Source organism: Vanellus vanellus (genome assembly GCF_965231255.1).
Source record: "Vanellus vanellus genome assembly, chromosome: 8".
NCBI classification, from domain to species: domain Eukaryota; kingdom Metazoa; phylum Chordata; class Aves; order Charadriiformes; family Charadriidae; genus Vanellus; species Vanellus vanellus.
In genome coordinates, this window is record NC_138913.1 from 20,101,059 (window position 1) to 20,125,153 (window position 24,095).

The 24,095-nt window shown below is 42.3% G+C and overlaps 1 protein-coding gene across 1 annotated transcript in view; it reads right to left on the minus strand.

Annotated features, from left to right (window-relative positions):
* Positions 1-24,095, minus strand: part of NYAP2 (neuronal tyrosine-phosphorylated phosphoinositide-3-kinase adaptor 2) — a 146,393-nt gene that overhangs the window by 38,116 nt on the left and 84,182 nt on the right. The window contains exon 3 of the mRNA XM_082487061.1: positions 17,862-18,959. Within this exon, the coding sequence (XP_082343187.1) occupies positions 17,862-18,959 (1,098 nt within the window). The remainder of the gene's footprint in view (positions 1-17,861; positions 18,960-24,095) is intronic.

Genomic DNA, 24,095 nt, shown 5'->3' on the forward strand with positions numbered 1-24,095 from the left:
GGGAGCAGTAGCTGCTGCACAGCTTTTTTTTATTTATTTGAGAAGTGCAGAAACACAGATGGGATCTAAGTTACCTCACGCTGTTAAAAACCTTAATTTGGAGTTAGGAGATACTGAAGCTCAGTGTTATGCTGGGAGCTCAATCATACGATGGCCACAGGCAAATCTTTTCTCAGTGAAGTACTGTATTTTGAGAGCTGAAATTATTATGGAAAGCATCTTTATTGTTCAATAATTCGTAAGCCAAAATAGTACATAAAAATGTAAATTTCAAGAAATAATTCACTGCTTTAAATATTTATGGATACAGTCGGTTGAACTGCCATAAAGGCATTCAAATGTTTCAAGCACTTCCAGGTGTCATTGTATTTCAATATTCAAAGATATGCATTTTTCTTATTTATTTCACCTGAATCTCAGACTTTTCCACTTCAAGAGCAAGATGGTGGCTAAAATCTCTTAGAAAGAACATATTTTACAAATAATGGACATGTACAATTGCCCCTCTATGAAAGGTCCCCTAGCAGCTGCACACTAGACAGGGATGGCACGTGAGCTGCGGTACTGGAAAACTTGTAAATGCTAAAGAAAGCGAGAAACAAACCGAGTCAGCCATAACTTGGAGCAAAGCAAACTGAAAAATACAGCTATGGAAAACGTCCTACTGGAAAAGCTATCATTCAAATGAATATATACTCTGTGGCCTGCCTACCACTCTGCTCTTAAGCTTAAATTAATTTCAGGTCCTGGTGGCTTCTTAGAATTATGCTAAGTGATAAACAGCAGAACCTTTATTACAGCTTGGGGGTTTGGGGGGAAGAAAGAAAAGCAATTGTCTTAAGGAACTTAAAATGAGGTTTGCTCTCTGCCACCTCTCTCTCAGCTGTGAGCTGAAATGTATAAGCTAATCATCCATGCATTATTCATTTACTCCTTTTTCTGTATGTTTGTTATAAACCTAAATAAATAATACATCACTCTAGGCAGAACTCGCATACCGCGGGAAGTAAATGGTGCTACTCACGGGGTCTAAAACTCAGCACACGCATACAGGTGTGAAGCAAAGTCAGTGTGTTCTGTGTTCTGCCAATGCCTCGTGCCTGACCGCGGGAGCGAAAACACGGAGCAATGAACATGCTTTTATGAGACAGTAATTCCTGCCACTGAGCTCGCTCCACGGAGCTGCATTTGCAGCAGGGAATAGTTGCCAGTGTAAAAACATCCAAGTGACTGGGACAGTCAAGAAAAGGTCCCTGTAACGCACCGTGACCTGGGAGGGGAGCGTTCTGCGTGGGGTTTAGATCTGAATTAGAACTACCGATCTCCTCCAGCCCCCACACGTCAGACCTCACCTCATACGGCCGCAAGGCAGGCCTGGAGCTGGCCGACGGAGCAGGATCGCGGAGCATCCCCAGGGCCACATCTGGCCATCAGGAGGGGTGGAGACACGGGATTAGACTGCAGCCAGCACACGTGTTTGACGATCAGAGCTACTACAGACACGTCCCAGGCTTCAGCTCCTACCCTCGTACCTGGGGCAGAGCCGTGAGCTGCCAGCCGCCCCGCTCAGCCGTGCCTAACCCAGGGTCCCGACCAGGGGAAAGGCCAGGCACAGCTCCACCGGTGTCCCATGTAACACTGCCAGCGTGACAGCAGCACGCGCCCATCCGCTACAGACCGACCACTTCCATGGATATCAGGTGCAGAGCAATACAGAGCCCTTGAGGGAATCCCACAGTTTCTTCTTTCTGCACACCCGTTTTTTTTTTACCTTTATTACACATTTTAAAATTAGAATTGCCTTTTAATAGTTTCTTGATGTGTGGTGGTTTGTCTGATCTGCACAGCTGTAAATTTATCCCAACCTCTCCCAAAGAAAACTAACAAGCTATTAACACCACATGCAAGAAACAGGGATAATGCTCAGTGCTTAAGCCATTGGCTTAAGCCATTTTTCCCCCAAAATAGGAGTATATTATACTGTCAGTGAAAGCCATTTCCTCATCTTTATTAACTTTGGTGGTTTTTCTACTCTGACTTCATCTGCTTGCTAATTAAGCAGAAGTTTGCTTTGCATATCAATTTTTAATACCCCTTTTTTACAGTTAAGTGAGAGTTGCAGCAGCGAGCTTGTTCAATTAAAAGCAGCTCTGACCTAGTTCCATGCAAAATCAATAGAAAGCCTGAAAGAGCCTCACAAACCATCTAACATTTAAGGAGACATGGCTGAAATGCTTCTCAGTGTTCACTGAGCACATGTTTCTGTGAGCAGAGTAGGGTTGGGTTTGGTTTGTCTTATACGGTGAAATCCAGTGGAGACGGCATCTGCTGCTACAGAACAGCAAAGATCAGCTCTGCCTGCTACAGACAGCAACGGCAGGGGAAAGCGGGATTGCTGAAGAAATGCATTCCGTTGATTTTCTGTGGCTCTCTCAAAGCTGCTAAGTGGGCAATCCTGGCTAGGAAAACAAGACAGGAAAAGAAAAAGCCCACACCGCAATTAATTGAAGACTAACAAAAGAAGGGATAGATTTATACCAAAAGATCATCTAAAGCTTTAGAATAAAATTATTCTATGAAAATTCCATGAAAATTATAAGTATTATAATCTGGTTGTAAAAAAAATAGAATTCTTTAAGTTTCGATAAACTTCAGGTGGCATTATCAGTCACTTAAAAGATGAAGTTTTAAAAATTCTGCATAGTAAGATTTAACATTGGCAATTTAACATTGCCTGATGTCCTAGAGTAAGCGGAAAAATCCTCTTGTATATTGATGACTGATGGAAGTACAGGAAAACTTGTTATTAGTCTTACATAAGGAAGGCCATTTGATCCAAGATTATTATATTTTGGCATGTTTTATAGAAGCGATGACAATATAATACATCCTGTTTCCAACAGCGCCATTATTATTTCTTAATGATTTCTTCCAATACTGTGCTTGATTTTTCATGTGTGCCTATTCTGCTGCAGATCACCTCACAGCCTGATCCTTTGATTGAAAAGCCACATCTGGAAGAGACACATTGTACAGATGTATTACCAAAGCAAATAAAAACCAGTGTCTTGGGACTCTCATCATTAAATCAGATGGCATTCTTGGAAAGGATGTTGTTTTGGCACTCTATTAATAGGTTTGCTATTTACGTCGGACCGGTCACAATTACATAATTAAGCAGAACACTTTATTCTCTGATATTCACTGCATATTTTTCTTTTATTTTCCTTTCAGAGCTGGTGATGTTGGGAACTAGTGACTTGCTCTTAGGAGAACCTCAACAGAAGCTTATGTGTTCCCCCAGTGCCTTCTTGGGAAAAACCTAAGTACAGCAAGTGAAAGGGAATTCTGCCATTGACTTCAAGAGAGCAAGGGTTTTCCTTTCACAGGTATTATTTGGGGCTAGCCAGCTATGCTGATTCCCATGAACATATAGCATAGTTGATACTGGTGAGCTGCAAACATTTCTCTTACATAGTTTGTGCACCCAGATCTCCTGCTGATAATCCAGGCTGACCTTTCAAACAACTAAATATGCACACATAAATTTCACACCTGTGGATGGGTACATACACGGTCTCTTTGCAGCACACAGGATTTAAGCCTACTTAAAGGAGGAAGACGGAAGATGACTAGTTTGAAAAGTCAGAATGTGGCAGTGTCTCCCCCACCTTCCTCTGTTGGTATCACTGACACTAGCCTTGGACTACTCGGTGATGTGCATATGGATGGGCATATGCTTCGCTGGGTAAAAATCTGGGTGGATGGCCGTGCCCGGAGAGAGGTGGTGAATGGAGTTAAATACAGTTGGTGGTTGGTCACAAGTGGTGTTCTCCAGCGCTCAGTATTAGGCCCAGTCCTTGTTAATATCCTTATCAATGATTTGGATGAGGGGATCGAGTGCACGCTCAGTAAGTTTGCAGACAACACCAAGTTAGGCAGGAGTGTCAACCTGCTTGAGGGTAGGATGGCTCTACAGAGGGATCTGGACAGGCTGGATCAATGGGCCGAGGCCAATGGTACGAGTTTCAACAAGGCCATGTGCTGGGTCCTGCACTTGGGTCACAACAACCCCATGCAGCGCTACAGGACCGGGGAGAAATGGCTAGAAAGCTGCCCAGCAGAAAAGGGCCTGGGGGTGTTGGCTGAATATGAGCCAGCAGCATACCCAGGTGGCCAAGGTGGCCAACAGCATCCTGGCTTGTATCAGGAACAGTGTGGCGAGCAGGACTAGGGAAGTGACTGTCCCCCTGTACTCAGGGGGCACCTCAAACACTGTCTAGTTTTGGGCCCCTCACTACAAGAAAGACATTGAGATCCTGGAGTGCTTCCAGAGAAGGGCAACAAAGCTGGTGAGGGGTCTGGAGCACAAGTCTTATGAGGAGCAGCTGAAGGAACTGGGGTTGTTTGGTCTGGAGAAAAGGAGGCTCAGGGGAGACCTTATCATGCTCTACAACTACCTGAAAGGAGGCTGTAGCAAGGTGGGTATTGGTTTCTTTTCCGAAGTAATAAGCAATAGGACAAGATGAAATGGCCTCAAGTTGCGCCAGGGGAGGCTTAGGATGGATATTAGGAAAAATTTCTTCACTGAAAGGGTTGTCAAGCATTGGAACAGGCTGCCTAGGGAAGTGGTTGAATCACCATCCCCGGAGGTATTCAAAAGACAGGTAGACGTGGTGCTGAGGGACATGGTTTAGTGGTGGTTTTGGCAGTGTTAGGTTGATGGCTGGATGTGATGACCTTAAAGGTCCCATACAACCTAGTCAATTCTATATGCAACACAAGTGTACACTGCCATCCCCACCCTACAATCAACACTGACCAAAGAAAAACTGTTAACATGCATTTAAACTGTGCAAATCAGTGACGGTAAAAGGTTGCCCAGGTGTTACTAGCATCCAATTCGAAGAGAAGATGGTTCCTACTTTTACTGAATTGCTCATTTCACTGCACCCTCATTCTGTTATTCAGGTTCTTAAATATACAGCCTTCATGTCTGGATGAGGAAACAATGGTTTGATGGGCACTGCACATATGTCCTAGCACAGTATGGCAAGAAATCAGAAGGCAAGAGTGAGCCAAAAGAGCTAAAATGTAGACACTTTAAGAAAAATGTTTTTGTAGAAAGTTCATGACCTTAAGTTTCAAAGCTTCACTTCAAAAATACCAATCTTTCACAGAAGTGCTGACTATATTAAACTTGTCAACATTTTTTTTGGTGAAGCTTTCTGCTGAAAAACAGCCTTTGAACTATATCAGCAGTTTGAATGCAGGGTATTTCCATTGTTTGACGACTTTCATTTCGGTATGCCTGCATCCAGATTCAGTAGTACATGAGAATCTGTTGTTAGTCAGAAAAATGCAGAGATAGTAATGGACACTGGTTGTGAAAACCGGGGACAGAAACCCTCCCTCTCATATTTTCACATAAAAAATCAATTAGAAAGCTGGAGTGAAAATAAATTCCTTCCTGGGTATTTTGTTTATTTTAACTACCTTTATGAAAAAAAAAATTATTAACGCTTTTCTCTTTATTGTCTCCACTAACGAATGAGAAAATTTGCCTTTCATTATTAGAACAAGTGTCCTATTTGTACAGCTCCTTCTACCACAATACGTTACCAGTAAAAGGGAACCCTGACACTGTCTTAACATTGCCCCTTCCTGAAGCGGTTTTACAAAGCCAGGCACGAGCGTCCGGGCTTCGCTATGCAGCCTCTGTGCCAAGCCCAGCTGGGGCAGGGTCCCTGGCACCACTTGCTCTGCAAGTTAACGCTCAAGGTTTCACCTGATTACAGAATGAAACCCATAGGTCATTCTGCCGTTCTATGCCTTTTAACAGAGTCAATCATTTTAGGCCCTCCCCACTTTCTAATAGAGGTTTCATTCTGTGAACTGGTTTTACTCTTGCCAGCTAAGCAACCGTTAAGCCATGGCAGCGCAGACTTCAGATGCTGAGGAAATGAGTGGAACTGCAGATTATACAGCTCCAGCTGATGCCTGTGCTGGTAAGATGTTACTATTAGTGCTTTCGCAAGTGTGCAGAGCAGCTAGTATGGCGGGCACAGGTGTATGTGTTACAGCACATATAAATGAAATATATATTATGCAAACATTTCCAGGAAATCTATAGCTATTTTACTGCTCAGGAAGAAGGTACTTTTTGAGTTATGAATTTGTCACGCACACAAAAAAGAGTCATTTCCATCTCCAGCAAAATTAAACACGCAGCTTCTCTTTTTCAGATGAGCAGTTACGAGAACAATAGTTCTCCTTACTCATTCTTAAATGCCAGATAAAGTGCTAATTGCATGTTACTATTTTAACAAAAAAAAATAATTATTAGGGATGGATAATTCTGTTCAGAGGAGTAAAAGTAACCTGAACCTTCACATCAAATTGAATGTAAATGAACGTAATTTTTTAATATACATTATTATCCTGACAATTATTTCCTCGATGTTTCTGTACTACTCACCTTATCTATACCTAGCATGTTTGTACACCCCTACAGTTTCATGGTTCAGTATTTAAATCAATGTTACATGTATAACCCAATTAAAGCTATTTCTAACTCTTTGATGTATCTTGTTACTGATAGACTACTGAGAGGTCCAGAGAAAACTTACGGAGAAGCATATCCACCTTTTCTCTGCTAAGAGTCTAAAAATTTTTTATCAGAATATTATAGGTAGATTAGATAATACACTGACAAAAATGTGTAGCATATCATGTGGTCATCCACTATTTTTTCGTAGTCTTCGTATTATCTTATGCTACTTTCTGGATACTGAAGTGTACTGGTTTGCAGAGTGGTTTTGCAAGGAACAGCAGCCTAAGACAAGGATAGGACCCCTCTTGCCATAACTTATAATGGGATCCCCTGGAGTATATCTTATCTCATACTTAAGGACCTTTGGATTTGGCCTTTAATGATGGGGTTTAAGAACTGAGCTCACTCTGCAAGGCATCAAATCAGACATGCCAGAAAAGGTAATTTTTTAAAAAAATGGATATATAAACCACTTAGCCCAAGAAATCGTCAGTCTTTTTTATGAAGATCAGTAAGCTAAAGGCATTTTATGAAATATCAGTCAGAAGTATTGGAAGACTTTAGAACTGAGGGAGGAAACTTTGTTCTTTCCTTTATTCCTCCCGAACTTCTCCCCATCTTCTCTTAAAATCACATAACTTCTACAGCTACAGCTGCGTCACTGTAAATACAGATATGGCATTTAATTAAACTCCATCTCTTGTAAAGATGCAATGACGGCAGCTCAAGAGATCATGAAACCAGGTTTCAGATCATAAGCTGGCATACAAAAGACCTTTATTTAACAATGATCTCAAGCAGCTTCTCTGGCTATGATGTAGATAATTCCAGCTTCTGGAGACAAAAAAAAAAAGCAGAGTTTTGTTTGCAAAACTCTTTTTTCACTCATGATAAATTTTGGGGAAACTGTTACGTTCTGCTCTCTTTGAAACTTGCACAGTGTTTCACCTTCCTAAAGCTCACAGTTCTTGGCTTGGTGGCAGTGGTGTGGTCTGGGGGACTTCGGTTATTTTTCCTAAACAAAACTGTGATCTCCTTCCCTGTGATTTAGTTTAAGCAAACAGACTTAAGTGCTCTTTCTATATACCTACCTGTGGAACATGTCAAATCTGGTTCAAAGTGTTTTATAAACGTTGTGCAGCTTAAAAACAAACACAACAAATGTACGCCTTGCTACGTCTCTAGTTTTACTTTTAGGATTTAACAAACAAAAAATGCACTTGAATCCTAACACAAAGAAAATATGATTCTTAACTGAGAAAAAATGCAATTCAGGGTCCAGTGCTCGGTTATAAAAACAAGTTCTGAAAGATGCAACACCTGCCTTGAAAAAGCCCTGTACTGCCAAAGCTAAAGGCAGGAGCACCAGCTGGTCCCACCCTGAAAGCCATCGCTACAGCCAGCTAGAGCCAAGCCGACCCACCAAAAGATGCAGTACAGTCCCCAGCCACTGGATCTACACTCTCATGAACTTGCTCTCCTTTTCGTAAAGCTAACATGCACAGGTATCTTTTTCACCTCTGAACTGCAATTCCTGCTTAAAACTACTAACTGTCCAATTGCTGCAACACATGATAGGATTTTAGTAACATACTCTACAAAAGTCCTATAAACCAAAGCTGACACCAGACATTTCCTCCAGCAAGAGGCTCCACATTATTTTCAAATAAATTATCTCCAACTGACACCAGGTTGGGGATAATCAGATGATCCCCTAACAGCTCTATAGGGTATAAAGTTTAAACATGCCTATGTTCAATACAACCGTTCACTGTTCTAGCAGACAGAAATAAAGCATGGCTTCCTATCAAATCCAGAAGCCCCAGGGAGAAGGCCAACATTGACAGCATAAGGTTGGGACTGCCACCCACCCCGGGTGCCACAGCTGCCACCCTCCGAGCTCTGGGCACGTCCTCCCAAACCTCTGGCACCGCCAGGCTGGCCAGCGTCGTTCAATGTGGCTGTGCCAACTTCCTGACTAGAGGCTACATAAATCAAACTGCACCATTCCTTTACATCAAAGTAGTTTGATTCCTATCCCCTCTTTTTTTTTTTTTCCTTGGTTCTTTCACAAAAGGAGGACACCGATACCCTGCACTGATACCACCTGCCCTAAAAAACACAGTGAAAAATGTTAAGAAATTGTATTTAGCAGTTTTGTTGACGGTAATATATGCTTATGGAAAACATTACCAGATTAACCATTTCTTATCATTATTACTGAGCACTGCCCTGCTGTATGACTACACCATTTTGAATACAAGCTGTTCTAGTCACAAAGGACAGATGTATTTTCTTGAAACCAGAGTCACAGATGGTGTAAACTGGAGTAGCTCTCCTGATTTCAAAGAAGCAGCAGTGATTTATGAGTCCTGAGGATTTAGCCTAAAGGTCAAGATATTTCTCTGGCTTAGAAAGCTCTTTTCAGGGGGAGGAGGGGGAAAAATCAATGGCACTTAAAACTCAGAACCTATTACCATTATCCATGTCCTTAAGTGCAGCACAGGTTACTTTGCTTATTCACAACACAGTGAAGTAGGTGCCCATAACTGAATTTAAGGCTTTTTTTTCCCCTTTATTTTTAAAAACTTTCAAACACCTCATATCTTCCTGTACATTAAACCTAAAGAGAAAACGTTTTTTTTCAGTCCTTCAAGACAGCCGAAACTGTCTTGAAATCTAACAAAAAGAGAATAGCTTTACCTCTATTAATTTTTCTTTTTTACCCTTTACAAGTTTCTTCTTTACAAGATTCTTCTTCATAAAAAGAATCACAGAATCATAGGATGGTTTGGGTTGGAAGTGGCTTTAATGATCATCGAGTTCCAACCCCCCTGCCATGGGCAGGGACACCTCCCACCAGACCAGGTTGCTGGGGTTTGTGGGCATCCACAATTTACGTGGGCAACCTGTTCCAGTGTCTTACCACCCTCAGAGTAATGAATTTCTTCCTAATACCTAATCTAAATCTACCCGCTTCCAGTTTAAAACCATTACCCCTCTTCCTATTGCTACATTCCCTGATAAAGAGTCCCTCTGCACCTTTTTTGTAGACCCCCTTCAGGTACTGGAAAACTGCTATAAGGTCTCCCCAGAGCCTTCTCTTCTCCAGGCTGAACAACCCCAACTCTCTCAGCCTGTCCTCATAGCAGAGGTGCTCCAGCCCCCTGATCATCTTCGTGGCCCTTCTCTAGACCCACTGCAACAGGTCGATGTCTTTCTTAGGCTGGGAGCCCCAGAGCTGGATGCAATACTCAGGGTCTCACCAGAGTGGAGTAGAGGGGCAGAATCACCTCCCTCGACCTGCTGGCTGCGCTTCTTTTGATGCAGCCCAGGATGTGGTTGGTTTTCTGGGCTGCGAGTGCACATTGCCGGGTCATGTTGAGCTTCTCATTAACCAATACTCTCAAGTCCTCCTCAGGGCTGCTCTCATTCCATTCTCTGCCCAGCCTGTATTTGTGCTTGGGATTGCCCCGAAGCAGATACAGGACCTTGCATTTGGCCTTGTTGAACTTCATGAGTTGAACTTCACCTCTCAAGCCTGTCAAGGTCTCTCTGGATGGCATCCCTTCCCTCCAGCCTGTCAACCACGCCACACAGCTTCGTGTCATCAGCAAACTTGCTGAGGGTGCACTCAATCCCACTGTCCATGTTGCTGACAAAGATGTTTGGGACCAATACCGGTCCCAATACCAACCCCTGAGAAACACCACTCATTGCCGTTCTCCACTTGGACATGGAGCTGTGGACTGCAACTCTTTGAGTGCGACCATCCAGACAATTCCTTATCCACTGAGTGGTCCGTCCATCAAATCCGTGTCTCTCCAATTTAGAGACAAGGGTGTTGTGCGGGACACTGTCAAATGCTTTGCACAAGTCCAGGTAGATGACAGCAGTTGCTCTCTCCTTATCCCCCAACACTGTAACCCCATCATAGAAGGCCACCTAATTTATCAGGCATGATTTTCCCTTAGTGAAATCATGTTGGCTGTCACCAATCACCTCCTTATTTTCCATGTGCCTTAGCAGAGTTTCCAGCAGCATCTGCTCCATGATCTTGCTGGGCACAGAGGTGAGACTGACTGGCCTGTGGTTCCCCGGGTCTTCCTTTTTTCCCTTTTTAAAAATGAGTGTTATGTTTCCCCTTTTCCAGTCAGTGGGAACTTCACTGGGCTGCCACAACTTCTCAAATACGATGGATACCAGCTTAGAAATGTTGATTAAATTGCTAACCAGAAATTCTATCAAGCAGTCGAGTAACATAAACAGAAGGAATAAGTAAATCCGTATACATCAATCAGAAACAGCAGCTGTTTCCAGAAAAACCTGAGCAATTATTTATGAAATTATGTCTTCTTCAATGCTTCTGTATACCGTCACAATCCCAGGAGGACCTGATTTTCTGATGAGCCTAAATTGCTGAATTAGAAGAGGAGACAATGTCATGGTACCAATTAGGAAAACTATTGCATATAATCTCAAAATGCATGTTTTCTATGTTAATAACTGCATGTAACAAAGACATTCCTTCATCTTAAAAATGGAGAGGACATCCCACCCATCAGTGACTTGAACAGCTAAATGCCCTTAAAATAGACATACTCGCTTTTGTGTGAAAGCAGCAAGACAACAAACAACATAGCGTACGTTTCAGTCAAGGAGCGGATACCTACTGATGTAGCCATTCAAAACAAGTTCTCAAACCCGGCATTATCCTTGGTGCCGAGAAAGAACTGGATTACTGGCATGCAATGCAAAACGGAGCAGTGATGACGTAGCTACAGCAGGGGATTAGCACTCAGGGACGTGCAAGCTGCCACTGAGCTGCCGTGCATCCTTCCACACATTTCTTCTTTGCACCTTTGCTTCTCAGCTCACTCCCACTTAGAGTAAATCTAGGTGAAACGTTGGTTTCCCGCCTTTTGAACGCTTCGCTGAATGACCTCACTGTCATGTTATGATTTTGCTTTCCAATTATTTCCTGTGATTGTTAACTGGGGAACACATGTCAACTTCAACAAGTAAGAGGCTCCAGCTGGCCAGGCTAGCTGATCCGAATCAAAATATTTAGTCCAGTGCCCACCTCTTTTTGCTACAGGATCCAAGGATTACTGGTGAAGGACAACAACAGGTATCGCTGAAGCAGCACTCAAGGCCAACCAACTGCAAAATGAATTTTGATTTTTCCCAAAAGCTTGGTTCCTGAAGGATGCTGACCACATCTGGTTATCCCCATGTTTACACTTCAGTCATTTTCAGTTCTGTCTCACAACTTCGCACACTCACCCCAACAGGCACGTCCCTTCGTGAAGGGCAGAGTTTGAGACCTAACTGACACCAGCAGACCAGAGAGCTCATGACCTTTGTGTGTGCCACTGTACACAGCTCTTGCCCTGAATATGCACTCACAAATGAGCACTTGAAGAATGTACTTTCAATGCTGCAACTCCTTAGCTTGCTTATACCTCGAGAGATAGCAACTGACAGGCAAGGACAGAGCCTTCTTCAGGCTTTGACTAAATGCAACTAACTGGTAAGACCACATCCTTCCAGTGGGAAACGAGTGTCATTCTTTTCAAAGCTGGTGCTCTCTTACCCGCTATTCCTTTTCCTCTGGCACTTCCCTCTGCTCCCTCCTCTAAGTCTTTTCTTTCAGATCTGCTTTCAGGACTGTCAAACAAGACGTGACTGCTGTGGTCACCTCGTCTAATATACATATCATGGGTCATCAGACTAGAAAAGATAACTTCCAGTGAAACAGCTGCTTCACCTGCGACAGAGAAGCCAATACACCTCTGGCTCAAAGGTTCAGGACTAACTTCAGTTATGCAGTATTATTTCTGTCAAGCTGTAGCTATCTCATTAGACTGAACATAGCATTCATACAGCATGCAATCAATTCCTACAATGCAGAAAAGGGCCGGAGAATTTGCCTAACATCCCTTTATATAAAACTGCAGAAAATGTATTAACCTAAGGTTAGAAATGACATAGGCTTCCAAATTTCAGTCTCTGATACTGACTCTCAGTTATGCAGTAGCTGAGCAATGGCACGTAGTGGAGTAGCTATAATACTTTTTATGGCCAGCCTAGTCTTGCAGGCAAGCTCTTCCTCTTCAGAATACCAGAGGCTGAGCAGGTATCCAAATGAGAAAGTATGCACAGTTCAGTGGCATATCAAGTCCACCTTCCTTAGGCCAGCATTTTTCATCCTAACTCCATTAGAAATACATAAGCTGAAATCCTGCCCTGTCCATCTACGTCCCTCATCGTGTGTTTATCGCACAGAAGTGGAGGTTAAACAACCAACAGACCCGTGTGGGGTGAATTTTCACTTGGCTCATTTCCCAAACTCTTTTTTCCAACATACTGTTCTATCTAACAGGGAACCCAAAGCTGCTTTCTAGCTCCCTGTAAAAAACCAGCATTTAAAAAAAAAAAAAAAAAAAAAAGAGAGTAAAAATTTCCACTCTAACTTCACGACTTCTTCATGGGAGGGTCTCAGCTGCCTGAAAGCAGCTTCTTCCTTTTTAACAGGTTGAGCCACTTCTGCACCGCTCCCCTCCCCACACTATTTGACAGCTTATACTAAAATGTTTTAGATTGCTAATGCAGTGGGTACCAGCCAGGAGCAGGAAATGTTAATAATTACCCCAATTTTCAATCATGTTAACTGAATTTTCAAAGTAGCATATTCACCAATTTCTTCCCTATACGTGACCAGAAGCTGAAGAGTGAGACGCTCTGTAGGCGAAAGCCAAAGCAGCCACGAAGCCCTGCGGAGGAGCTGAGGAAAAGAGCAATGAGGTACTGCTGTGCTTCGCGTGTCCTGATCTCACACCTCGTGCACGGAGTCAGGGCACACAGCAGAGGTAACTATTACACTGTGCAGTTCATTAGGATGAATATTTGCAATACTTGCTCAAAATAGGCCCGAAGTTCCCAGGAACAGTCCCTTAACAAATGGAAATAAGCAATATGCAAAGAGAAAGGGCTCGTCTGGCAAAAGTTTATAAGACCATTTCACACAGAAAAAATGTACTGCCTTGAAGCGAGCGCAGCTCAGATGCACACCAGCAGCTTCTCTGTTTTGCTTTTTAGGACGTGGGTATGCCTATAGGCACATGACTTCAGTTCTATATTTCTACAGGGACGGCATGTTTCTATGGTGCAGAAAAGACAGAGGCAGCAAATACAGCTCCAGAAAATGTGAAGACCACTCCCTCCCTCCCTCCGTAATTCCCTCTACTGAAGGACACGGGTAACACAGACACTCAGTGCATATGCTACAAGCAAAGGGAACGTGTCATTCAACACAGCTGGATTGAGCTGTCATACTTAAAAACCTTCCAACTGCATTAGAAAAGGACACACTGCAGCAGCCCAAGGACATCAGGCAGTGTTGGTACCCTTTAAATAGTTTCCCTCTAACCTCTGAGGACTGACGTTATATTTCACAGGGGTCTGCCAACGGTTAGGGCACACCACCGTGTTATCCCACGCAAAAGGAAGGGTTTAAGAAGGGTTAAAGAACAGTCAATGACAAGGAACAATATCTATCTTTTCTACTCTTTCACATTTTTCATGCTCTACATCTTTCTTCAGTTTTCCATACGGGTTTTCTCCATCTTCCTGCCTTTCTTTGTGATCATCTTCCACCAATTTTTTAATTTCTGATTTGGCCTTACAATTTATTTTTCTTTGTTCTTTTCTCCCCACCTTCCTAATTGTGCTGCAATGCATACTTAAGATGCTAACTGCACACAAGAGGATTTTTAGAAGAACACAGCACAATAAGTGAGCTGCTTATAAAATCCAGATACACACATCACAGCTGCAGCTGGTGGATGCTGAGTGCATTCAGCAACATGGCTGGGGCTTCAACAGAAGCTCATATCCTCAGCAAACACGGCCATGAGGCGACACTCACCCTTAGTATCACTGATTTATCCCAGTTTCCCGCTAATGTAATTCCAGTGAACTCTATAGGAATAAAATAGAGGGGGATAAAAAAGGAAAAAAGGCAAAAGACTAAAGAAAATAATACAGAAAGGCTACAAGGGCAGTTTTGCTTGTATATCAATGTGGCAATACAGTTTGTGCAGTCCCCCTGCTCAAAAAGAAACCCACTCAAAAATGCTGCAAAATAAAAGCCAGCAAGTACATTATGAGTTTGGACTCAGATACCAAATTTCCACAAAGTCAGTTGCAGTAATAACAATAAAGATGAGAGAAAATTTTCTCTGTAACTGCTGCAATGTTTTCCAAATACACTCAGCTGAATATAAAATTTAGTATTGTGCTATTTTTTTTTTTTTGACTAGCATATGGCAGTGAGAGTTTCAGACAAGTCATGGAGGACTAAGTCTTGGAGGATTCAATGAGAAAGTTGCTTGAGATGTGCTCAGAATAATTTATATTTTAGAAGCAAATACTCTTAGCTTCCTAGCATGATTTTGTAAGAGTCATATAACTTCTTTTTTTGTGTGTTTATTATCCTCTAGATTCTGGAAATCTTTCTGTGTGCTGAGAGCAAATTACACTGAAGTGACAACTATAAAATCACGGCAGTGCCAGTTAGCCCTATGCATTTGTACTCCCACAGCTTAAAAAAAAATACCCAGAACTGCCTGAGTGCCTTTGGCTTCCAGTGTAATCTGTAGGAGCAAGATTTCTTTAACAGATTGCATGGTTAGTCCAGTCTACGCTATCTATCAGTACATATAATCATGCCATGTAAATGTGACCGTCTGGTAAGATTCTATGTTCAAATCCCACAATTTAGATTCTTTATGGTGGGTCATTAAAATGTAGAATTGCAAGAGAGAAGATGCCAGACCTCTATGTGTTTTATATAAATCTTAGAGTGTCTTCTACCTTTGTAATATCTGAGCACAAACCTGGTTCTTGCTCCGTGCAGTAATCCCACAAGATTAAGTCATACTGTAAATACCAGACAAATTACAATCAGATTAGGTGGGCAGTCTGTTCATTTACTCAACACAGCTGCACTCCAAAGTCTTTTCACCACTGGTGTCTATTTATAACATGAATGTTTTGTCCTTAAGTAAATGAACACAGGTTTTGGTTCATATCTCTCTTGTCTTACCATTCGTGACCAATAAGGAGCACTACTTCCTAAGGAGCAAGCACAATGCTTCTTGAGAGGCCAAGAGAGCTGTTCTTGGCACAGATCTGCAGGGCAAGATTTATTTCAAATTTATCAGTGAAAAGTCCCTTGAAAGGTCTGCATTCAATTTCAGTCAAGTGGAATACAGAGAATATCTCTCTGGAGGGAGGTATGAGACAGCAGCACAGATTTGCCAAAATTTCCCATGGTTTGCCACATTCGCTGCAGGAATTCCTATAGGTTCCAAACCTGGTACTTCTGCCTACATCGGTGAGCATAAAACTGTCCAATTTATGAAGCTCACCAGGTAGAGCATGGTGTAGCATGGGATTTACAGGGGATTTCTGCTCACTTATGAATAAGAAGCACAGTTAATAATGTTCAATATTGTCTACACTTTGCCAAAATCTCCCTACCCCTTCACTGCAATTATTTATAAATGTCACATCGCATCCCTCATAATTGCTCCTAATTGAAAGAATTGTCTTGCCTTTTAGGTACAAACTTGCTCCCGTCAGCACACAAATTCGGTGTTATTGTATTTTTATTACTGTAATCATTTAGTGAAACCCTACTGAATCACGGAGCTAAGACTTCCATGTAACAGTATGTATGATCGCAGGCCACAAAAATATTAAAGCCAAACTAAGCAAACTGCTGCACCAACTTGTATTCTCAGTATCCTGCTAGATCCATTTTCACCACCACCTTCTGATTTCGGGGTCATTATTCCTGATTTGCACAGAGGTAAATAAGAATAAAACAGCTGAGGCTGGGGCAGTGGGGTCCATGAATCAGGAGGAATGCTTTGGATGCCAGCCTAAACCACGGCCACCAAGCTTCTCCTTACTTATACATTTGCACGTACTCAGCTGCAGAGGTGCAAGGAAGGCAACCTCTGCCCAGGAAAACCCAGAGGGGGTGTTTTTGTGAGCCCCCGGAGCTTGCCACAAAGTGATATGGCCACACTGCGATGAGTAATGTAACAGAGTGGCACAAACACAACCAGAAAGGCAGTGCAGAATTCACTTCTCTTCTGTAGCGATACGGTAGCCTGGAAACCAGAACACCTTCCTTTATCAGGTATAAACCAGTGTAGTTTATCACATCACATTTAATATGTTACAGCTGCCAAATAGGTAGAATATAGCGCTTACACAAACATAAGATCAGCTGTTCTCCAAAGAGAGCATTTCGGTTAAGCAGGTGTCAGGAATTCAGTCATAAACTGATTTTACTGAAGCGGGAGGAGAAAGTGTACTGAGCCCACTTTGCACTCTGACAAAACGTGTTATGGCTCCCTTCCACTGCAAGACGTTGTCTTTGGCACCACTGAACGGGAACGCTTTTGCAACAGAAATACTGGTGCCAGGTTCTGGTCTCTCTCACACCTGTGACTCCTGCTGGTTTCATTAGGAGTTTCCATATTTCACCAGCTCGGAAATAGGCATACATTGCATAAACCTGAATGCATCTGGGACAACGATTTTATGCTACAGCACATGAAAAGTCTTGGCTTAAGGTTCTCCTGCACAACTTCCTCCCTTGCTTTTCTTTGTGTGTGGGTAATGTGTTATAGGTCACGTCGGTTTTCAGATCGATTCACAGCGTGGCCTCCCAACCAGTCACACTAGCACAGCTGAAAGAGATCTCTGTGGCACAGTATGGAAGGAGGCAGTGGGAAGGAGAGGAATGGTTTAAGCTGGTACCTCTCTCTGGTTGCTATCATACACGCCACGATCACTGGCCAAGTTAAGGGCGATCGATGGATCTTTGCCAAAAACCCCTACTGCTTGGTTATTTTGCTACAAACTGCTTGGACAATTACTGTGTCTCAGCATCCATTCATCAGGAAGGATGTGACATGGAGGGAAGATCCCAGCTCACATGGGACACTTACGACTGGAAAAGTTAATGAAAGTTGATTCTTTTTGCAAGACCGATCCATGAATTGTACTTCTGTAGTGCAGTATGAATACTTAAAAATCTTAAAAATATAACAATATGAAGACTAATGCAATTTTAACAATAATTACTTTTCTTCCCATTACAAGAAATTTATATAAGGAATTCAGACTTCGGAGGTATTTGAATTTTGCAAGCGTTTGATTTAGTATAATATAGTGAAAGATATTATTATACAAGGAAGAATGAGGAAAAATTATATCAAGAACTTACTTTCTGCAGGTTCCTTAGATCTTCTGCCACTGGAGGATTTCCGCAGGAGACTTCGTCCTGAGGTAAAGAGGCTGGTTAGTTCCTCCAGAGGACTGGTGGGTGTCCGAGAACGGGAACCACTCTGAGATGATGACCCGTAGGTACTGACCGAGGCATTTACCATCTTTCCTCCTTCTTGCAATGTGTTTCTGGCTGTAGAATGAGGCACTGATGGAGAGCTTCTTGAGAGACTTCCTGAATGTACAGAGTCATAAGGTGGAGGTCTTTTGAGGCTTAAGGGGGTAAGAGACCTACCCATGCTGACAGGAGAAGGTGAGGCAGAGTGACTTTTAGGATAACCATGTGGAGACTGTGTTCTGTATAAGGTAGAAGGATGAGGAGGTGAAGAGGTGTGCCCAGGGGTGCTAGTTCCATGAGATACTGTCTGGTCTTTCTCCAGTTTTTGATGGCCTGGTGTATGAGGTGGCAGTGAAGATGGAGAAGCTCCAGCTTGTTGTTTGATGTAAGACACATTTTCTAAAACAGGAAGCTTTGTGACCTCTAGAGGAGTTAGAGGAGACTCGTCAGAATTTGGGGAACACTGCACTGGTGCTGGTGGAAACACCAGCAGCGGAGGTCTGTGAGAAAGCAGATTTGGAAATGGTGGGGGTATATCACAAAGCAAGCCCTTGGGAGTAGATGGCACTGAAGACTTGGTGAAATCTAGGTCAGGCACTGTGGGAGTAGCACACTGAGAAGAACAAGTGTGATGGTCATATTCACATTGACATTTTGAATCTTGGCCTACATCATCAAATATAGGGTATTTCATCTCCTCATAGACTGCTTCGCTTTGGTCATCCTCATCTTTTTTGAAGTCTCTGAGAATATTCCCAACCATTTCAATATAAACAGGCTCTTCTTCCTCTGTGTCTGGGGCAGGACTGCTGACCTGCGATAAAGAGGCATCCCTAGTGAGTGTTGTCTTCATAGGGCCATGCTTTTTGATATACGTTTCATCAAAAGATGTGCTTAGCTGAGTGTTTGGATTTCGTTTCGGCTTAGGAGGTGGAATCTTCTTTGTGTATTCATCACTGTGAGGTCTCGGTTTGGCTGACACTGAAAACAGAACAAAACATAAATTCATCAGAAGTATGTAACACACTTTGTCAACCACAGGATCTCTGTTACAGTGTCATAGTTCTTCAATGGATTTTCTGGGACCAGCCCGTTGCTGGTTTTCTCTGGTATTACATCAGTACAACACTATAAAAATAACACCCTGTTCAAAACACTCCTAATCTTCCCCCCAGAATTCTCTGACACTCCAGTATTAAGTAGCTAGCAAGCACTTCCCTTCCTCCGAGACATCTGTTCTCTCCCAAACTCTTTGGGCAGGGGACTTTCCATTTTTAAATATTATGCTTTTCAAATATCGCTGTGGGATTTTAAAGACCCAAGGAGTTGCCAAAGATAAAAACCTAAGTATCCCAATGACCTCCTTATGGAACAGTTAAGATCCTGGATGTTCATATGGGAAGGTTAGTGATGTAAGTCTGTAGTGACACAGTGATGAGTAACTTTTTTACTCATTTTTTTTATAGTAACTTTTGCATAAAGCACAACAATTCTCTCAGCACTGACTGAGAAATAAAACACTCGCATACAAATATGGTAAAATTTGCTGTTGGGATAACCCTAGTCGTTTATCTGGACTCTATCCTATGAATTAACGCGACTTCAGTGAAGTCAAGGAGGAACAAAGTATCTCACAGATTCAGATCCTTCCCAAACAGGTTACTCCCAGAAACAATAGAGCATTTTGTCTTTGAAATTATAAATCAAAACACTGTGAAGAAATTTGTTTGAAATAAGAGGTCAACGGTTTCTTAGAAATTATCCTTTATGAATTAAACAATAACGAAACTTATGGAAATTGCATTTTGTTTACTCTGCATAAATAGTTAATAAAACATCTCATTAAATGTTGGGGTTAATAAAACGCCTGATTAAATGTTTGGGTGAAGTCAGTTTTTATCCTAAGTGGACTCAACAAACTTATTCAGAAATAAAATTTACCACATACACTAAACCTAATTTATATTCCTATAGGGTAAATAGTTCTTGCATTGAAAGCCTTGATACCACATTGGTAAGTTTCCCAATTTAAAAAGAAAAATAATCCTAAACTGCAGGCCAGCTTAAAATGGCAGCTTTCCCGTCTTACCAACCTTTGCTGCTCCTCGCAATTCACTGCTACAGGTCTGCCACTGCAAACTCAGCGCTCAGAGAAATTTCCAGACACCTTCCGCTGAGCCATCAGAAAACAGCCGGCAAATTTCTAATCTTAAACCAAGCAGACGGTGCTCACGGAGTTAAAAACCCTCTTTTAGAAACAGCCTCAAAAGCATTACTAAAGCCAGCACCGAGACACTGCTCTGCCAGCTTTTGACAGTCTGCAAGGACGCCCGCTCTGGGCTGGAGGACGCCTGCATCACAGCATCTTCCTACCGTGATTTGGTCGGTATCAGAGGAGCATTCAAACATGGTGTTATCACTTTGTCACGCTTCTGCTTTGATCTGCCAAATAACCTTTCTTTGCTTCTTACAAAGCATAGCCATAAAGGCAGGTGTAAACAATATTCCTGTTTTGTTTAGGAAGAAGGAGCTGTGAACGTACGCGTGTGCACACATATGAAGTACAGAGACCACTCTTCATCAACAGCATCTGTTTAAGCGTAATGTATAACTAAGGTACAACAAGACAAAAAGAAAAAGAAAAAAACCCCAAACTCACAAAACATAAAAAAATGATATTACGCTTTCATGAGGGTTCCAATTAATGAGTTCCACTTTGCAGCAGGCCAGGGACATGCAAAAGCTACAACAGATAAGAGTATTTGGTAGCTTGATCGTTTTTCACTATGTGGATATATCCTAATGCACTTTAAATTTGTCTTTTTAATTAACCCAAATTAATTTTCTTGAATGTATTAGGATAGACTTTTGGGAATGAGATGTAGGCTACCAGAATCATTTGGGCTTTGCAGAAAATATTACTCCTGACGTATCTCACAATTCTAGCAGATTTTTCTTGCCGTGCTTCCAGCTAAACCACCATTTCCTTTCCATTTAGTCTGTTATTTGTATTATTACATTCATATACATTCTACTGACATAAACTTGATCTCAATCCTTCCTCCACACCTCTGTTAATCTGATTTACAACCCTGGAAAAAACAATCTTCTTCAGTTTGATGTCATTAAAATGAAGAGACGATCCATGAGACGGGCACAAACTGCATGATCATTGCTGAACATGTTGCCCAGGGCCCAAACTCTACTTTAGACCGGCTGAAGGATTACAGACTCTGCTGCATTTGAAAACTGTGCATTTTGAACAGAGAGGCTTCTTGCAGTCTTCCGTACCCTGTGCATCATGCTACTATCCCTAATGCATACTTGAGATACAAACGTTTCCCGCTCCTCTGCCTTCCTCAGACTTCCTAGGCTGTCTTCTACACCTCCTGTGCCACAGGTGTGACACTGAGAATGTGCTCTGTCTCATAGCCATGGCCCCACTCTTCCATCTCTTGGTCTGGAGTGATGTTAATGATGGACAAAGTAATCAAAAGATGCTTTTGTGCCGGTCATTCAAGGCTAGTGTTAACTGATATTTTTACCTAAAAATAGCTAAAAGTGGTTGAGTACTCTGTTTTCAAACAAACTGCTAGAAACAGCATATTTTGCCTTTTGCCTCCTTATGTTTTCACAGTTTTCATCCAACTGATGAGGTTCTGCCACGTGGTCTAGACCTGTGCTTAGGTGTTGGGGTTTGCATATACAACATTCACAAGTTATTACATTACTGACAAGGAAATGAGAAATGTCATGGAAAAATGATTGACATTTTGCCATCTATTCTTGTAAAATATTTTTGCATGGGTTGAAATTAAGTACCGCAGTGACACACAGAGCATTCTCATCTGCCATCGCATGATATGTAGCATTAGCCTAAAATATCTTGATGCCATTATCAACAGTAAGGTCAGCTGACCCAGTCCTGCTGTAGGATACATGGGGTAAAACATGACAAGGTGAAAGATTTACTTTGCTTTTTCTATTAAAAGCCTTTTTTCCCCTGCCACAGTTTATTTTATTCAAGCATCTATTTCCAGGAGGTGGTACGATACTGAGATTTTTTTTCCGGTCCTTGACAAACTGGACTTTTTAAACTAAACGCTTTAAATATTTTATAAACCTTATAAAGGTACAGAGTTAGCTCCTGTATGCTACATGGAGCAGGAACATTTGATGCTATAAGACTTCCTAGAGAAAACACACAGGTAAATGGATAAGGTAAATAGCAAAGGAATCTTTTTATTGTGCCTGGGAGCTGAGGAACTGCTCAACACCTACTGGGAATTCCCCTCAGCTGCAGTGGGGCATTCAGGAGGCAAACTGAATTGGGCTGAACTCTACAGCACACCCAATAACAGAATATGGATCATGAACTACTGCTCCAGCTCAGAATAACAGAGAAAAAAAAAAAGGGGGGGGGGGGGAATCCTGCAACCGAGCAGAGCTGTGCAAAGCCAATGAAGGAGCAGGGAGTGTTTGTACAGTTCCTGTGTTACCAACGTTTGGCAGGGACAAATGTGCACGAATGCAGAAGCCCTGGCAAGAGCCCACAGCCAATGAAAGGGGATTATTTGGCAATCTCCGGAGAGGAACAGGCAGGACTGCTTTAAGTACTTGACATTTATCAGGCAGAAAAGGCATTCAGTGCCTGCTGGGAACATAAACTCCTATGAAAAGCAAACCATGCTGACATATTGGTGACACACATACTGCCGTGGCGTCTGCTCTAAACATGGAGTAATTAAGTGCTTCTCAACATGGATTACTACATCCTTGGTGCAACTGTCGCCAGTAACTTGCCTTGAGACTCTGCCACTCACACTTTATAGCACCCGGGGCCCGATCCAAAGCTAAATGGGAGAAACGAAAGTGAAGACTGCTTCTCCCCCTGCCAGCCACGTGCTCCCTTAGCCAGCCACGCCAAACGGCACCACACAGCTCTTGTGAGTCCTTCTGTTGCAGAGACACACAAACGCAAGAGACCGCCTGGTCTGCGAGGAGTTCGAGCAGAGGCAGTCCATCAGAGGAAGATAGGTCAGCAACCGATACACAGTCCTCTGCCCTCACAGGAGCTGCCCTGCTGTGGGGGCCGCGAGAGCTCGGGGCGCTATGTTAGCGGCCCCTTTTTTGCATCAGAACCCCCCAAACTACCGCAGTTGATAAACGGGAGGCATGATGATCCTTGCGAACAAAACTGGACTTCACGGAGTCTACACTGCTTGGGCAGGAACTCGCCCTGTTTGAGGAACTCGCCCTGTTTGATAGCATCCTACTACCACGCAATTATCCAGCTGTAATAGACTGCAAGTGAAACAAACCATGCAGGCTGCAGTAACTTCACTTCTCGTCTAGAAGCAAGAAGCACAGTGCTTAAAATAGCCTCATGGAAGCCCTACTGAATAAGCAGAATATGACATTTTTGAAATGAGATATTTGTAGCGCAAAGGTTATGCATAGCTTTCAGACATGCCCAGATAATCTGCCTTTCATAGTTAATTTTGGAAATACAGAATGCTCCTTCTCATCTTAGCCTTCTGAAGTATCTTTTTACTCTTTAAGGAGAGACTGAAATATGAAAATGTGTTACCACATTGTTTTTTATTATTTGCTCACTCTATAAGGAATGAGTGAAAACATCTAAAAACTAAAATGAATTTTGTCATTTTCTATTGTCCTTTGGGTGTTTACCAGTTTTTGCAGTTCAGAGACCACACCAATTTATTCTGCTGTTCACTGTAACAAACAGAATAAAAATACATGTAACGGGAAAATTCCTCCCTTTCCATTTCTACAAGAGGTTACAGCATTCAATTTCTTTCAAAGTGAAGGAATTATTTGGGGCCTAAAAATTTTTAAAATTCTTAAAAATGTTACTTTAAATGCAGAAGGAATTAATCTTGCTGTATTTTGAGGGGTACTTCTATCAAAAAGAGCCTCCAGGAGTGAAAGGAAATAGAATTTCTTTAATTAAACTCTAAACTTGCTGGATACTGAATCAAAGATACACAGATTCTGATTTACATCACATAATTCAACGGAGAAAATCCAGCTCTAGGGTAGCACAGAACCTACAGATATGTGTAAGTTCAAGACTATGAGTAACCCCACTGGCTT